The sequence below is a fragment of the Psammomys obesus genome, unplaced genomic scaffold (assembly GCF_907164565.1).
Source record: "Psammomys obesus unplaced genomic scaffold, mPsaObe1.curated_primary_1811, whole genome shotgun sequence".
NCBI classification, from domain to species: domain Eukaryota; kingdom Metazoa; phylum Chordata; class Mammalia; order Rodentia; family Muridae; genus Psammomys; species Psammomys obesus.
This window is the reverse complement of record NW_026595981.1, coordinates 3,573,877-3,588,376: the sequence shown is the minus strand read 5'-3', so window position 1 is coordinate 3,588,376 and position 14,500 is coordinate 3,573,877. Positions and strand designations below refer to the sequence as shown.

At 51.6% G+C, this 14,500-nt stretch overlaps 1 protein-coding gene across 11 annotated transcripts in view; it reads right to left on the bottom strand.

The window, feature by feature from the left end:
- Positions 1–14,500, bottom strand: part of Myo18a (myosin XVIIIA) — a 103,494-nt gene that overhangs the window by 27,866 nt on the left and 61,128 nt on the right. For all 11 annotated transcript variants that reach the window (XM_055619909.1, XM_055619910.1, XM_055619916.1 and 8 more), the window contains 8 exons: positions 14,293–14,485; positions 13,150–13,236; positions 10,703–10,844; positions 10,431–10,590; positions 9,001–9,187; positions 8,479–8,722; positions 6,127–6,236; positions 2,606–2,671 (listed from right to left, as the gene is read on the bottom strand). In XM_055619909.1, the coding sequence (XP_055475884.1) occupies positions 2,606–2,671; positions 6,127–6,236; positions 8,479–8,722; positions 9,001–9,187; positions 10,431–10,590; positions 10,703–10,844; positions 13,150–13,236; positions 14,293–14,485 (1,189 nt within the window). The remainder of the gene's footprint in view (positions 1–2,605; positions 2,672–6,126; positions 6,237–8,478; positions 8,723–9,000; positions 9,188–10,430; positions 10,591–10,702; positions 10,845–13,149; positions 13,237–14,292; positions 14,486–14,500) is intronic.

Below are 14,500 nucleotides of genomic sequence, written 5' to 3'. Positions count from 1 at the left end.
TGTTCAAAAAAGAAAGAAAATGAAACTCCCTTTTGTGGTACAGAGAGGAAATCAAGAGGAGCACAAGTAATACAAAGCCCATCTAGGGGAAGGATCCCAGAGTCCCCTTCAGGGAAGGAGCAGGGAGTGGGCCTAACCCTGAGGAGAACATCACACCCAGGTGGCCACACAGAAGCCTCATCCTCTAAGACCAGCTTTGGAAAACAGCCAGCTCAGTCATTTCGATACTGTCCCAAATCCTACCAGCTGGCAAAGTGGGACTTTCCATGCATTTTAAGTCTGAGGTTACTGGAAACTCCTGCCTCAGTTTCCAGTAATATAAATGAGAACCGCTAAGAGGAGGAACTGCCAATTTGCTCCTAGGTCAAGCAAATACACTTGGTTAGCAAACAGGGAAGTGAGGGAGTGGGACACAGAGAGACAGAATGCCCTGAAACACCATGAGGAAAACGGTCTAAAGGCTACAGATGCATGTCCCTAAGCTCTTGAACAGCTGTGGAGTTAAGGGTCCTCCTGGGGGAGCTAAGGAGCTGGTTCACCCTCTTAAATGCCTGTTGTAGAAGCAAAGGGGTCTCTGTTCAGACCCCCAGCAGCTGCATGTGTGGTGGTACCTGTCTGTAATTCTGTGCCTGGGGACTGGGGAGGGAGCAGAGAGGGGTCTGGAGGGGTCTGGACAGGGGAGCTGGCTCCCCTGTCTAGCCAGCCAGCGAGTTCCCAACTCTGCTCAAAGAAGTTAGGTGGAGGGGGCTGATGAGGTGGCTCAGTGAGTTAAGTCCTGTGTCACACCAAACCTGAGGACCTGAGTTTGATCTACAGTACCTACATGGTAGAAAGAAGAATGAGCAAGTTGTCCTCTAAAACAAGGGAATAACAAATAAGGTGGAGATCAAGGGAGGACGCCACCAGATTCAATCCTTGGTCTCTATTCAACAGTGCCCACTACAAGCACAAACACATACTTACACGCACGCACACACAAAAAAAATTAGCATCATTTGAGTACTAGGTGAAAGACTATGGTCATCTCCTTCCTTGAGTTAATGCAGATTTTACAGTATCAGGAGGCTCTCAGACTCCCAAAGTCTTGGCCCAGTGGCCTCTAATGAGGTCCGTGCACTGAAGCATTCTAACGAACACCCGGTCCTTTCTCACCAGCCTGTGCCAAGTGCAGCCTGCAAAACTGAAGCTTCTTGTCTCAGAGCAAACACCCAGCCTCGCCCCTTTCCCCCTAGAGTATCAGCAGGCCCCTGTGGCTCACCTGCCTCAGCTTGGCACCGGGAAGGAGGAATCAGGACAGCTGAGGGCCTAAGATGCGGCCAGGAGAAGAGCAACCTGTATGGGCCTGTTCCTGCCTGAGATGTGTCTGGGAAACTGGGAACTGGCTTGGAGTGCCACTCCCAGTACCAGCCACCAGCGGTCCAGCCTGCTAGAGGGGTAGGAGCTCACAGAAAACCCTGGGTGTGAACTAACTGAGATGCTGAGTAGCTAAAGGAATGGGTTTGACTGCAGGCGGCCTCTGAGTCTCAGAAAAGGTGGTGTGTGTGTGTGTGTGTGTGTGTGTGTGTGGTAGAGGGTGACCAGAGAGAAAGGAAGGGAGGCAGATGCCATAGACAAAGGAGAGACCAGAGCAGAAAAAAATGACACCACAGGGGTGGGAACAAACACAGAATAAGGAAAGGAAAACCAGGACCAGGAAGCAATAAACAGGGGGCAGCAGGGACTTTGGAGACCCAATGGAAAACAGAAAGCCAAGGATAGCAGAAATGGAGATGAGAAGACTCAGTGAGAGGGTCAGGAAAAATGGAGACCTTGATTGACCCTGGAGGCTAGAGGACAGAGGGCAAGGAGTATGTATGCCTCTCCCTCCACCTCCCCTGTGCAAAGGCTCTGTGACCAGAGTCCCCTGTCTCTCTGCTGACAGAGAACAACATATCAATGACTCTTTCTCTGGCTGCCCCTGCCCTTCCTCCATGCCAGCTCCCAGAGCACACTGGAGAATGCCAGCTATCCAAGCTTTCTAGCCAGGGGAGAGGTGGGCAGGGCTCCCTGCCTGTAGGAGGACTGTTCAGCTGACCCTCTGGTGTGAACCCAAGGCCAGGCATGCCTGACTTTACTTTCTGGTTACACATTCCATTTAGATGACGAATTGGACCATGGGCAGGTAGGGGTGGCCCAGCTCACCATGTCCCTGCTTGCTCTGATGGACCCTAGTGGTGTTCTGGAGCACTCACCTCTGGCTTTTCCAGTCCCCCTCCTCCAAGTCTAGGCTCCTCCCATTTCCCACTCCTCACATGGGCCTCAGGCCAAGGTCAGAGCCATGCTCCAACCCATTCCCTACTGACATCACAGTTAGTCCTGAACCAGTTAGCTATCTTGGTGAGAAAGTAAAATTTGCTGAAGCTGGGACATTTACATCCTGGCTTCTGGCTGAAGAAAAGGCAGCTTCCGAGTGGCTAGTCAGGGGTGGGGGTTGGGGGTGGGCAGGGAAAAGACTCAGAAGGAGATTTCAAAGTCTGACTGAGCAGCAGAGTAGAGAGGAGGGCAGCAATCTGACTAGGGCCACCAGGGAGCAAACCACCTGGCTGCCCAGCTGCAGGCAACTTACCCGGCTCAGGCCCATGCAGCAGCTGCTCTTTTCCAGGTCCAGGGACTCCAGCAGCTCCTCCACAGCCTGCAGAGACAAAGGTCACCATCAGGTCCTCACAGGCTCTCCCCATCTCCATTTACTTGGCCCTCTCTTAGCATCCCTCCTAGAAAGCTCCTCAGCTAGCTTTCCATGGTACCAGCCACTACATCCCCTCTGGGGACCAGAGGAGACTAGAAGAAGAACAAATTGTGTTGCTGGGGGACAAGACAAGTGGAGACAAGGCAAGTGAAGTAAATTTAAAAAAAAGAAAAAAAAAAGGAAGTTAGTGAGGAGTTGGGTGTGAAGGACCCCAGAAGAGTACTGCTTGGCCAGAGAATCTAACTACCAGTTAGAAAGAGGCATTTTGGAAAGTGCTGCCGACTTGAGCAAAGGCCTGGGGTCACAGGATGAAAGAGTGCATGTTGCAACAGTGAGGGGCTCTGGGATTAAAGTGCAGGAAGAGAGGTGGGCAGCAGTCAGGGTGTGGGGAGCCCTTTGTGCCGGGAACTCTGCGTGTTCTCTCAGAGCCAGATTTGAAGCAGGAATATGTGAGGTACAGGATTGGGAGGTCTGAACGTGCTCAGTCTGGGGTGAGAGAGATCCAGAAGGCAGTGAGACAGACGTGCTTGCCTGGAGTGTGGGAGAGAGGTCTAGCTGAGGCATTGATCCGGGAGTCATCGATATATATGTGGTAATTGAAGTGATGGGTGTGAATGAGGTTGTTCAGGGAGAGACAGCTGAATACAAATCGGAGCCATGGATAGAGTACTGAGGGGTGAGATCTCTACTAAAGCATCAAGTGGGGGCTGAGACCTTTAGAGGGAGAAGAGCAGGGACAAGGGAAACTGGGCATGGTGGTAAAGAAGACCAACAAAAAACATTTCAAAATAACAGAGCTGTCAGTAAAGTCACATGTCAAGAACTCAAGGAACAAATTCAAGGAATAGCCAGGCAGGGGGTACACACTTTCACTCCCTGCTCTTGGGAGGCAGAGGCAGGTATAGGCCAGCCTCGTCTACAGAGTAAGTTCCAGGAAACTCAGGACTACATAGTGAGACCCTGTCTCAAAGAATTGAAAAAATAATGCAACTGAAGAGATGGCTCAGAGTTTACAGAGCACTGGCCACTCTTCCAGAGAACCCGGGTGTCATTCCTAGCACCCACATGGTGGTTCACAATCGTCTGTAACTTCAGTCCCAGGGGATCTGATGTCCTCTTCTGGACTCCATGAGCACAAGCATGCAAGTTGTACACATACATACATGTAGGCAAAACACTTAAACACATAAAAATAAATATATATTTATATTTTTTAGAAAAGTCAAACAGAGAATAGAAAAACGTCCAATGGTTCTGGCAGCGTGGAGGCAATGGTGACACCAGCCCCAGAATGCCAGGGTAGAAGACAGGCAGCTGAGATAGGAGAATAAATGGCAGTGGGAGCTCAGGAGGAAATATGGACAGTCCCAGGCTACAAAGTTGGGCAGCTTGAGAGCTGGACAAAGACCCTCTTTCAGGTGCAGTGGCTTCTATGGCTGATGTCTGTGGAACCACTCTAATAAAGAGCTAGGAGCAGCTGAAGATCAAGAAAGAAATGATTATCTCTGATGGAATGAATTCTAAGCCACAGAGGAAGGAATTGCACACAAAGAAATGGCTTACCTCTACCCTGCACTCACCAAGGCAGGATGGGGGATAGCAAGAAGGTAGAAGATGAAGAGAAGTATAAAGATGGCAGACAAAGCTGGACCTTTGATTTCAGAGTCAAGGTCATCTGCTGGGAAGGTGTCCTGGGAAGGCAGGGTAGGGGAGGACTTGAAAGAGGTGAATGAGATAGCAGGCAAGGAGCTTGGTGATACAGCCATATAAGGAGGGACACGAAGACGCTTCCCTAGGCCATGCCAAGGGTCACCTGAAGTTGATATCACAAACCTATAGGGACTTAAGTCTACAGAGTTATATAGCTTCTTTCCATAGTGCTTGGGAGTCTAATATGAAGAGTGAGGCCACCCAAGAGCTGGCCCTTCAGAGCAGGAGTAAGACAGAGCTGTGGGAGGCTCAGGAGAAATGAGGGTGATGAAAGCTAAGTGCTGGGTAGGTTGGGTCACAGTGCCAAGGCTGAGCAGGAAATTAAGTACATTTTTTTTATTTGTTTTGTTTTGTTTCTCTCTGTAACCTTGGCTGTCCTAGAACTCACTCTGTAGACCAGATTGGTCTCAAACTCAGAGATCCACCTGCCTCTGCCTCCCAAACTGCTGGGATTAAAGGTGTGTACCACCACTGCCCGGCTAGTAAAAAAAATTCTTAAAGATTTATTTTTTATTTATATATACAGTATTCTGCTTGCATGTATGCCTGTACACCAGAAGAGGGCACCAGATTTCATTATAGATGGTTATGAGCCGCCATGTGGTTGCTGGGAATTGAACTCAGGACCTCTGGAACAGCAGTCACTGCTCTTAATCTCTGAGCCATCTCTCCAGTGCCCTAGTAAATTTCAAAAAATAGTGATGGAACAGAGAATAGATTGGGTCTAGATTGAAAGGTCTGGCTGAGGCCAACAGACAGCTGGAGCAGTGGAGACCTACAAGAAGGATGCTGTGATCAGAGAAGTTCATGTAGAAATGTCCTTCTGGGAAGGACAGTCTTTCCAGGCCGACAGGTACAGTCCATAGCCGTGAGAGGGAGGCTAGGATGGAAATCAGGGCCAGTGAGAAGGGGTAAGATGAAATGCTGACAGGCTGAGACTACAAAAGTCTTTGAGGCTTCCAGGAATGTACACCTCCGAGTCAGGGACAAGGGGTGGACTGCGCAGGGACAGAGCAGGCAATGCTGTGGGCTTTCCTTCCCTAGGCCACAGAGCACCCCTGCTTCAGGGAAGCCTCCTAAGGCCTGCAGTGCTTTCAGAGTCAAGCTGGAAGCCTGAGGCTAGTGCACAGGGAAGGAGGCTTCCGGCTGCCTGAGGAGCTGCCTCTGTGGGGCAAGTGGCGGTGGACAGTGATAAAGGCACCCCTTCTGCAGTCAGGAGTCCATCGTTCTTGACTGCAAGAAGCTTAAATGCTCCTGGCCCCAAAGTAGAGCTGCCATCTCAGCCTCCTCCTAGGAAGGAAGCTTGCCCAGCCTTAGACAGCTTCCTACTTCAGGAACCAGATCCTGCCATGGAAGCTGAGGCCAAGGGACCCAGTCCGCGGGATACCCAAAACACAAATCCTAGCCATCTGTTGGGGAGGCTCTAGCATGTTTACTCAGTACAACTATCTGGCTTCCTAAAACGCAGACACCCAAATCTTGGACCTTCAACGACAGTGGCTCCTCTCCAGTCCCTACAGCCCATGCTCTGAGCTGTCCTCACACTGCCACAGCATCGTGTCTCCTTGTAGCCACGGCTGGCTGGAACTCTGTAACCTTGGGCAAGACGCATCCTGCAGTGTCTAGGAAAGACAGGCAGAGGACCCTGAGTGAGTGAGGAGGACTTCGAAGACCCTGGGATCCAAACCTACCCGCTTCTCGTCCACCACGATGTAGTTGCGCCCGTGTTTCTTGGTCAGGTGTGGAGCCAGGACGTCAAAGCGACGGCGGAACTCAGAAAACACCATGTGGTCTGGGTAACCTGGAGACAGAACCAGAGCCAGATCCATCAACACCGAGCTTGATTGAATGGGATGAGCTGAGGGGGTACAGAGGGGGGCTGGCAACAGGGAAGGCCCAGAAAGGACGGACCCTCAGAGTTGTTCTACAATAGGATAGAGCATGGCTGTAGGTTCCATTCCCAACACCAGAAAGAGATAGACAGACAGACAGACAGACAGACAGAGAGGTGTCACACGGTCTGTGGCCAGCTCCCACATTTTTCTTTAACTATAATCTGATGTCCTGTTGTTTTTCCTTATCAAGGCTTCAGTCTCTGCATTATCATAGAGTCCTGTACTTGGAAGAAAGAGTATCCTGGAGGTCACTCAGACCTCCTAGTCATGCCCAAATCATCTGTCCCTCATCTTCATTTGGAGGGCTTACTGAGTGGGGGCTCCCTTCTCTGTCATGAGCTAACGCCACACTGCAGGCCCATCTTCACCTTTAAACAGGGGGAGGGCTCGCCCCAATTCCACATGGCAGTTACAGAGACCACATCAGAAAATGTGGAGTAAGCACAGGTTGGCTCACTTGGTGAACACTCAGTGAAAAGGGACTTCCCTGTCTCCTGTAGCAGGATTACAGAAAGAGCACCCTCCCTGCCCTACCTTGACTCTGAGTTTAAGGCTAAATGACCAGAAAACAAAACAAACAAACAAAAAACCCACAACAAACCCTGAAACTCTCTTTCCCTAAAGCATCTGGACTTGAGGTCAAGGCAAGGGTAAGGTGGATGGCTTCTGGCTTGGAACAAGGTCAGAATAGTGGCTAGCAGGAGGTAACCCCAATTGTACCGACCTCATCAGGGCTCATAGGGGAGGGCCAAAAGGTCCACTCCTCCAGATTACAGATTTTGAAGCCAGAAAAGGATCCCAAATGGATCTGCTTCTCCTTTCAGCCAAGGAAACTGAGGCCTGGGACTGGAGCCATGGGGTTGTCCAAGGTCATGAAGGCTGCGGCTGGAGGCAGAGTGGACTTCACACCTGGGCTGCCGACAGCCAGCTGGGGGCTCGCTCTGGCCAGCCAGCTCTGGGAAACCCTCCAACTGGGAGACGAGGCTGATGCATGTGCCTGGTAATTGAAACAGGAGGTGGGGGCCGCCGAGGGGCCGAGACAAAGTGAGCTATTGATTGTATCTGAATTGCAATTAAATTGATGGGCCAGGATAGCAGGTCTGGACGACTGGCATCTTAATTAATCATCAGCGCTATCAATGGTGGCTGGGGGCTGGGGGAGGGGGAGGCTGCCGCCGCTGGTCTCATCGATCTGCTTGTTTGAGTAAAGCACATTGATTTTGGTTCAGAGCGGTAACAATCTGGTTTTGAAATAATAAACACCAACTCCATATCAAGATGTGGGGACAGATCGATGATTTATTTAGAACAGGGTAGGGAGCCCGCTTCCTGGCTTTCGAAGCTGAAGAAAAGTGAGGGTGCCCATGGGATACCTCAAGGGACCTGTCTGCAGTTGGATGGGACCCAGCCTGCACTTCTAGAGGAAGGGAGGAGAAAAAAATGAACAGAAACCTGGCAATTCCTAACCTCTCTGCTTGAGAGGCTGGACAAGCCAGCTTGCCTGGCTGGAATCCAGCTCTGCCACTGGGTGGCCCTGGGCACATGCCTTGGCCTCTCTGAGCCTTGCTCCTTACTTAGGGATGATACTAGTTACCACTTCCGTGGCTGCTTCGAATTAATGTGGGAAAGAGCCGAGAATAGCACCTGGCGAGCCATAAATACTGTATAGACGGCAACTGCTACTACTGTCATCCGTGTCCCCTCCTGGAGCTGGGTCCATTAAAAGGATCTACTGACCTTTCTTGGGAGTTTTAAGTACTTCAAAGAGATTTAACACCCTTGGGCAAATGGGGACGAAAGGGCACTGAGTCTTTTATCTGCTGCTACAGGGCAGAGCTGACCTGCCCACACCAGGCATGCTGGGCAAGAGGAGCCATGAGAACAAATGATAGGGCATTTAGGATGGTGTGTGTGTGTGTGTGTGTGTGTGTGTGTGTGTGTGTGTGTGTACTGAATGAGTAAGGAAAGGAGGAAGAGAAGAGTCCCCAAGCAGAAAAGAATAGAACAACAGGTTGGGCTGGGAATAGTAAGAAGAAAGAACCTTAGAAGGAAGGAGAGTCCTCAAGCCAGTCCCTGGACAAGAGAGCAGCAGTGGGGGATGGGGCAAGCTCTGGGAAAGAAGCTTGGCCAAGAAGGAAGACACCTCACCTTGGCGATACATGCGCATCGCATCAAGCAGGCGGGATCCCCGAAGCTGGGCCCGGAGCAGGGACACGTCCAGTTGCAGCAGCCCAGCTTCGCAGGGGTCACCGGGGGGCAGGTCTAGCTCACTGCTGCTGCTAACTCGGCGAGAGGAGGCAGATCGGGGCTCCCCCGGCCAGCCCTCAGCCACCGGCAGGAAGCAGTGCACGAAATGCATCTTGGACCTCTTGATGGTGTCAATGAGGGCATCCTGCCAGAGACAGAGAGACAACCTTCAATGCTCTAGTACTCTAGGAAGCTACATCTCCTCTCCTCACAGGACAGCAGCTGCTCCGCCACCTGCCAGGACACTGTTAAGCCTGGACACATCTGCCTTCCTCAGGCCTGGCTGGCCAGCCATACTGACAGCACTCAAAAGACGACCAACCCCACCGGCAGTGACCAAAGCAGGTGGATCTGACTGGGCACTGATGCCATGAGTGCCCACCTACCAGAAGGAAGGGACCTGCGACTTTGCTAAACACTTACCACCTGCAGCTTAATCTGTATGCACAGTGCCTTCTTCTTGACAGCTGCCATGCCAGTGGTAAAGGTTTTCCTCATGCTAGTTGCCCTGCGCAAGGCCAGCTGGGAGCCACCTTCCAGGCCTGCAATTGATCCTGAGAGCACCGTGGTGCTGCCTGCCCGGCCCAGAAACAGGTTGCTGATGATCTTTCTGCAGAAGGAGGCAAGACCAGAAAAGGAGCTACGGCACAGGGTGACAGAGGCTGCACCCCCATTCCCCAGCTCCTTAGGTACCCATCATACACATACAACATGACCGCGGCCAGAAGCCTGGGGCAGTATGTCCCATATCCTATAGTAAAACTAGAAGAAGAGAAAACCCAAGATAGACAGAGGCCATGCAGGCAGGGAGCGGGCAGTGGAGGCAATCCGCTCGCTCCTCTTCCGCACCGGTGGGGGCAGAGAGTGTTAGTGACACACAGCTCAGCACACTATATAATTAACCTATGTATTTCATCTCTTGTTCATTACGTCTCTTCCATAGGGCAGGGATGTGTGCTGTCTTCACTGCTAAATGCCTGGCACCTACAGGGCTCTCTCTACCTGTATCTAAATATCTATGACATAAATGGAGGACAGGGATTATGTGATTTCTAGGTTTTAACTGCCTTTGTTTGTTTGTTTGTTTGTTTGTTTGTTTGTTTGTTTGAAACAGGGTTTCTCTGTGTAGCCCTGGCTGTCCTAGAACTTGCTCTGTAGACCGTGCTGGCCTCAAACTCACAGAGATTTGCCTGCCTCTGCCTCCTGGGTGCTGGAATTAAAGGTGTATGCCACCACCACTCAGTGATTTCTGGGTTTTAAAATAACTTCTTAGTTTTTACATTTTGTTGAGGGGTCTGAAAAGATCGCTCAGCAGTTCAGAGTACTGACTGCTCTTGCAGAGGGCACGAGTTCAGCCCTCAACACCTACGTCAGGTGGCTCACAGCCACCCAATAACTCCAGCTCCAGGGGGTCTGACGCCCTCTTCTGGCTTCCAGAGGTACCTGCATTCATGTGCCCATCCCCTCCCCTCACAAACACACAATTAAAAAATAAAATCTTCCAAAAGTGTAGCCAAGGACAACGACCTTGAACTTCTGACTCCCCCGCTTCTAATTTCTGAGTGCTGAGGTTACAGGTGTGTGCCTCCAAGTTTGCTGACTATGTTGTTTCTGCTTTCTCTGAAGAGTGTGAGGGTGCTTGCTGTTCAAACTGAAAACCATAGGTCCCGCTAACCATGTCTCCTGTCTCTGTTTCTGCAGGTTATTCCTGTGTCCTCAAGCCCACGTGGCCTTGGCTGTTGTCTCTCAGGGGCTGGAGGCTTATCTGCCTTGCTGGTGATGGATTCTGAAATATCTCCAGAGAAAGGGAGCCCAGAGAACAGTTGTAGGATCAGGATATGAGATGGCCTTACTTCTGGGAATCCTGCAGGAGCCGGGCTGCATTCTGAGTGGCTGGATTCTGCTTGGTGTAGTTCAGCCAGCCAGCCACATTGTACTCCACCCAGTTGGTACCATGGCTGTGGCCCAGGAGAAAGTGCCGTGGTTTGCTACTGCGCAGAAGAGGACTCTGGCCTGAGGGCACGGGGAAGCAAAGTTGAGATTTCAGGGCACCAACACACACACAGCTGGCGAGCGCCATCTGGCTTCTCCAAAGCAGAAGGGCTGTCCTCCAGGCACCACCTACCTTTTTTGTCACCTTCCTGGGGGCCGTAATAGGAGAAAAGACGGTCGAGGAGGGAATCCTCAGTGGCACCTGGCACCAGCGCCTCCTCTTCCAGGAGCCACAGTAGTCCCCTTGCCTCATCTGCATGGGCCAGTGAGCGAACCTACGTACAAGGTGAAGAGCCAGCTTAGCCGAATGGAGCTGGGCAAAAGGAGCCGCCCCTTCCCAAGCACACACTGTTAACAGCCATAATCACGTCTGCTTGAATTTGAACAGTGTGGCTCTGGCTGCTCACTGCTGACATCTTGTGGAAGAGATGGGCGTACACAGGAAAGGAGCTGAGAAAGAATGCTAGGAGCCCACCACCAAAGACTGCTGGGATCCGGCACCCAAAGGCACCCGAGACTGAAGTTTCTTCTGCTGTGCACCCATACTCAGAGTTTCTCCTCAATCCTTATCCCCTCAGAGGGCAGGGGAGCAAGGGCAGCCCCACACTGCCCTCACTCCCCGGCACATTCAGGGGGACGACCGTAAGTGTGTGCACTGCCAAAGCTCAAGGAAGGCCTTTCGCTGTTTATTTATTTTGAAAGAAAGTGTAGCTGTGTGGACCGAGGTGGCCTCAATCCCGCAAAGATCGATCAGACTCTTCTTCCAGAGTACTAGGATTAAAGGTGTGTGTACCCAGCTTCAAAGAAGGCTCTTAATAAATGCGGGGTTAACGCTGGTCCTCACGGGGAGAACCCAGAGAGTGCCTAGAAGGCTGCTGGCCGTAAGTTCAAGGACCAAACCCCTGAGGCAGGTGGCTCTTTATGGAGGCAGTGGCCAACAGAAGCAGGATGTGTCCCCATCTGAAGGGAATTACTGACTGTCACTCAAGCAGACTCCTTCTCTCGCTCTCCCTCTCCCTCTCCCATTCCTTCTCTCTCTCTCTCTCTCTCTCTCCCTCTCTCTCTCTGTGGGTGTATGGGTGTGTATGAGCACATGCATATGGAGGAAAGAGGTTAATGTCTGGTATCTTGCTCAGCTTGCCTCCACCTTATATACTGAGACAGGCTTTCTTGCTTAAACTTGCCAGTTTGGCTAGTCTAGCTAGACAGCTTGCTCTAGGGATCCCCTGCCTCCTGAGTGAATTCTAATCCTCATGCTTACACAGTAAGAGCATTACCCAATCAGCTAGCTGCCCCCCCACCCCCCAGCCTCTAAGCCAGGGGTTTTTCAAGAGAGGGTGGAATCCTGCTTCCTAATACCTCACGGAGACCAAACAGGCTAAGCTTATGGCTACATCTGGCCTGAAAGGTCCTTTTCCGTGTTTCTGTGTCTCCCTTGTCTCCCTTAGGCAGGAAGAACTGCCCACACCTCACTCTTGCTTGGCTTTTAGGGCCTGGCAGACAAGAAAAATAAGAAAAGTGCTATTTCCCCTCCCCATAGAAGGGAGTCAGTCTGACTCCTAGAAGGCTAAAGACCAATGGATGGTGACAGCATTCTGTTAGCTGAAGATGAATGGCAGAAAGGAGTGGCATGGTAAGACCCTGGAGACCCCCGCCCTAGAACCATCAGGTAGCAGAAACCTAATGACTGATTTGCAGCCTAACACACGTCTGCCCCCTGCTGCTCAGGAGACGCCAAGACAGCTTCCTCCCATCTGAAGATGGCAAAGGCTCTCCAAGGAGGCCACCATGGAAGCCCAGGTATTGGGATCAGAATCTCCATCTTCCCTGGAGAGCCTCCTGGCACTATACGCCTTTGTTCCCATGCCTTGCTAGCCCAGCAGGCCCACAGCAAGGAAACAGGGAGAGCCAAGCAGATCAAGAATTTTGCTGAAAAGCAAAAATAGCACTCTCCAAAAAACAGTATAGGCTGCAAATCCCTGAACTGAAGACAATCACCAAATGCCAAGCACTCATTAGACCAGCCAGCCAGTGCCCCAGGCAACAAGATGTCCAAGATACTAGCAGAGAGGGTGACAGCTTGTCCCCAAGGCTGTGGGGTGAGGACTCACATCTTGTCTGTCCCCTTGGGCATTTTACACTTGACGCTGTTTAAGGGTGTCGCTGCTTCCTCACCCAGGCCCTGGTAGACTGCGTCTGTTTTCCTCTTGTGAGGATGGATTTAGAGTCACACCCCCACCCCCTCACCCCCCAGCAGCAGATGTCAGGGCTTGAGGCAGGTACACTGAGAGCTCAGTTAGGCTCAGGACAGAGTCTGAGCCTCGGGTAGCGAGAGAAGGAGGACTTGTTTGGCTGGGACTCTGGATGATGGTTCCCGACCAGGCAGGAGAGTGTACACCACCCAGCCAGACTGAGTGCTGAAGGGTAGAGCCCTGGAGTTGGCTGGTACGTGATATGCGGGTATTACCCTTCCTCAGACCACAGTGGCAGCCCCAGCAGCAGCTCAGCCGGGAGGGCTCGACCAGAGGCAATCGAGTGGGAAAGAGCTGAGGCTAGCCTGGGCTTTCCTGACATGCCTACCAGGGACTGGTGGGAAGCCTGGTCCACAGCAGCCACTGAGTCATCTGTAGCCGGCTCCAAGTCATCAAATGCCAGTTCGATGTTCTCCTAGGAAAGAAGGTACGACAGTAATGCACACGGGGCCACGAAGGGTGCGTAGCCATAAGAGCAGGCTAGGCAGGGCCTCTGGTGACAGCAATCTAATGCCTCAACTCCATGCAGGAGTCCCTAAACTATCCTGAAGGACAAACTGCTCATTACCTCCCAAGGTAATACTCAATATTTTTTGACAGCTAAAATTCTCATAATCTCTTTTTCTACCAAACAGCAGTCACATTCTGCCGCTATCTGCATCAGTTGGTTAGGCAATGCAGAATAAGCCTTCTCTGCATCTCACACAATCGTCTTTAGAACTCACGAAGACAAGGTCACATCCCTCCCTCTGGGGTCTCCTCTTATCCAAGACACATATCCTCTTCCGAAGGAGAAAGAAATCCCAGAACTCACATCCAGAGACCTCTTCAGGGAGGGGCCTGATAGCTAGCCACCATCTTAGATTCTAAGAGATCTGAGACTGGGATCTGGGAGAAGAGGCACCTAAGTCCCACCTTGAGGCAGACACTGCGTTGTGAAAATTCACAAACTGAAAAGGATGCCATAAAGAGGCACCAAGATCTCCCTGGGACTCGGAATATGCCTTCAGTTTCCTGGACTATAGACTGTCCACAAAGAAAGGACACAGCTGGGGGGCTGGAGACATGGCTCAGAGGTTAAGAGCACTGGCTGCTCCTCCAGAGGCTCTGAGTTCAATTCCCAGCAACCACATGGTGGCTCACAACCATCTATAATGACATCTGATGCTCTCTTCTGATGGGCAGGCATACATGCAGGGAGAACACAGTATGTATATTAAGATAAAAGAATATGGAAGGAAGGAAGGAAGGAAGGAAGGAAGGAAGGAAGGAAGGAAGGAAGGAAGGAAGGAAGGAAGGAAGAGAGGGAGAGAGAGATGGACATAGCCAAGGCCTGAATAAAATTCTTGCTCCAGAAGGCAGAAATGAGTGGGGTCAGAGAGCTGGGACTCAGTGCTGCATGCATGCAGAGACCCTGCCCAGGATGCCCTGGCTGGAAGAAGAGGGGCGCAGGGCTGGGGCAGCCACCTACCTCCTTGTATCTTTCCAGCTCCTGCAGGAAGGTGCATTCATGGCACAGCCTGTGCAGCCTGTCCTGGGCATAGTTGTGGCACAGCTCCTCAAAGGAGGCTCCACGGGCTGACCCACCCCACTCGGGGTTCTGAAAGCCTGGCGTATCCACAATCATCATGGAACAGAGCGAGTGCTGGCTAGACTTGAGAGCCCTTAGCGGGAAGAGC